Source organism: Octopus sinensis, unplaced genomic scaffold (assembly GCF_006345805.1).
Source record: "Octopus sinensis unplaced genomic scaffold, ASM634580v1 Contig08463, whole genome shotgun sequence".
Classification (NCBI taxonomy): domain Eukaryota; kingdom Metazoa; phylum Mollusca; class Cephalopoda; order Octopoda; family Octopodidae; genus Octopus; species Octopus sinensis.
Genome location: NW_021831041.1, coordinates 255505 through 258307, shown reverse-complemented (window position 1 = coordinate 258307; position 2803 = coordinate 255505). Strand labels below are relative to the sequence as shown.

Genomic DNA, 2803 nt, shown 5'->3' with positions numbered 1-2803 from the left:
TACGTTATGCGAAAGAAAAGAAACCTCATAATATTGCCGAAAAACGAAAAAGGAATTTTTATTTTCCTATTCGCTTGAATCGACCACTAAAGGAGAAGATATTTTTTAAGCAATTTCTATGTTTTTTGACTGTGTGGGTTATCTTGGAATAATGTATGTTGTTGCACAACCGATGGAGCTCCAGAAATGCTTGGCTTTCATTCTGGCTTTAGAGGCCAAGTTAGACTTGCTAACCAGGAAACGAAACATATGCATTGTATGCTACATCGATTTGCACTTGCTGCAAAAACATTACCTTCAGATTTAAGATATGTTCTCGATGATGTCGTACATATCATAATTATTTAAAAAGAGTGCTTTAAATTCGCGCATTTTCAGACTTATTTGCGAAGAATTTGAAAAGGATGGAAAGGCTTTGTTATTCCACACTGAGGTGAGATGGCTATCTCGGGGAAACATTCTTGCCAGAGTTTTTCTTTGAGGAATGAATTATCTGAATATTTTATTCGCGAAAAACTTCCAAATCATCGGAATTTATTTCGAATTAATGGATAGTTCATGGCTATCTAAACTTGTCTTACTTGAGAGATGTCTTCTCTCGTATAATTTCACTCACAAATCGCTTCAGGAAGACATGAAACAATAATTGATTTTGTGGATAAAATTAAGTTTGTTAACTGTTTCATATTAATTATTAGAGCTTTTTTGATGAAGTTAACCACTGTGGAAAGAAAAGTAACTAAATAATTTTTAACTATGTTTTGAATCTTTGGAAGAACAATCTGTAAATAATATATGCTTTGAAATCAAAAAATAACCGAACTTATTTACACATTTAACATATCTTCAACAAGAAGTAAATAAATACTTTCCAGAATTGAACGAAATTGATTTGAAATTCATTCGTACACCATTCAGTGTTGATCCACGTTTTGGTCGATGAAAAATCGAAGAGGCTTTTATTGACATGATCAATAATTCAAACGCAGAGATTTGTATGAAAAACTTGCTTTATCAAGATTTTGGTGCGAAATGTGTAAGCATTATCCTTCCGTAAGCGCAAATGCATTAATTTGTTTGCTTATATTTCCCGACAACATATTTATGCGAACATGGCTTCTCAGCACTTCCAATATAAAAATAATAATCGCGCAAGACTTAATATTGAAGATGACATCAGGGTTTGCTTGTCGACAACCGAGCCTCTTATTGAAAAAATTGCCTCGAAAAAACAATTCAACCTTCTCATAATTTTCTCTATTGATTTCATAATAAATTTTGTTTTTGATAAGTAAATTTTTTTTGACAACAACTTAATAAATATGTAGGGGTCCCGCGAATTTTTCATTACTCACACAGGGGGTCCGCGGACAAAAAAGGTTGAGAACCACTGGTTTAATTAATTCCCCTTGGTTAAGCGGCAAAGATTGCAGTCTTTCTTTGGTTGGGTGACTAATATCTCACTATGTAAGGTGGGTGGGGTATCTGTTAGATCAGTGACCCTTATTTGTGCCTTCTCGCATGCCTTGTTCTACTGATGTACACACATTTCACTACATTTATTAAGCAAAGAGTTCAGAGCGTAATTTAGTCAGAAAGTCTGCAATGCCAATCCCAAATTTGGCAGAGACAGCCACAGAGGTAAGTTGCGTGTCCTCCAGGCGGACAAATTCATCAAATTTCCGACTTGCGTCTTGTAAATCGACTTTATTGCAGACCACAAAAGAAGGAAGGCGACTCAGTCCCTCTTTGTAGTCCTCCAATTGACACTTTAAGTCGTGGAACTGACGAAATAAATCGAGAGAAAGATCAAGGACAAACACCAAACAACGACACCGCTCAACGTGTCTCAAAGACTCAAATCCGAGACCTCCATCAACCGAGGATCCCTTCACAAGTCCCGGTAAGTCCGCCACGGTGATTTGACGGTAATCCTCAAACTCAACTACTCCGACTTGAGGCATAAGAGTCGTGAACGGAATGCAGGAGACACGTGGTTTTGCGCGGGAAATTGAGTTTAGAAGACTAGATTTTCCCGCGTTTGGGAAGCCAATCTTACTTGAGTCAATAAAGATGAGAAACCAAGCCAACATCCGCCATAAGCTTAAGTTCAAGCTCGAAATCAAAGGCTTCGCCCACCCCTCCATATTCCGCCACGTTCGGTGTCCTCGTCACGGAAGAACGGAAAGCGCGGTTCCCGTTTCCGCCACTTCCTCCGTGGGCAGCAATAAAAAACTGGTTGTCTCTGACTAATTCGGTCAAAATTTTTCCACAATGCCAAACAATAGTGTTTTTGGGTACCTTTTTGAAAATACACAAAAAATAGTACTGGGATTATCAAATGTTTCCCGCTGGTGCCAAAACAATTGCCAATTCCTCCGTTGACCCCATTTTCGGCAGCATATGACCGACAGATGTGATTGAGGGACTCGACTTGACTTGAAACTTAAATTGGTGTGAAACTTGGGAACCTTGAAGTATTACATGACCACCGTTTCCCCCATTTCCTCCACTTGGGCCTGCATGGGGATTTCCGGAGAGTGACTGGAAGAATAGACCCCCGTCGCCTCCATTTCCTGCCTTGACTGATATTTTTTTGTGATCAATGAATGGACGGGACTCCTACGAATTGTCCATGTGAGTTAACTACTCTCTCAGAACTAGATTTGGGCTTCAGAGGACGTAGAGGACGGAATCCAGTGCATAAATAGCGTGTGACAACAAAAACATTCTTATTCATAAAATTATATTTTATTTAAATAATAAATTTAAATCAATTCCCTGTTGTAATCAGAGTAAGCAA

At 38.4% G+C, this 2803-nt stretch overlaps 1 protein-coding gene across 1 annotated transcript; it reads right to left on the bottom strand.

Moving 5' to 3' along the window:
* Positions 1–1562: 1562 nt before the first annotated feature.
* On the bottom strand, positions 1563–2093 carry LOC115227879 (GTPase Obg-like). The gene has a single exon (XM_029798590.1). The coding sequence runs from the start codon at positions 2091–2093 to the stop codon at positions 1563–1565; it is 531 nt and encodes a 176-aa protein (XP_029654450.1).
* Between the last annotated feature and the right edge of the window lie 710 nt (positions 2094–2803).

Excerpts from the sequence above, each read along its gene's own strand:
- LOC115227879 (XM_029798590.1), bottom strand. The coding sequence starts at position 2,093 with ATGTTGGCTTGGTTTCTCATCTTTATTGACTCAAGTAAGATTGGCTTC.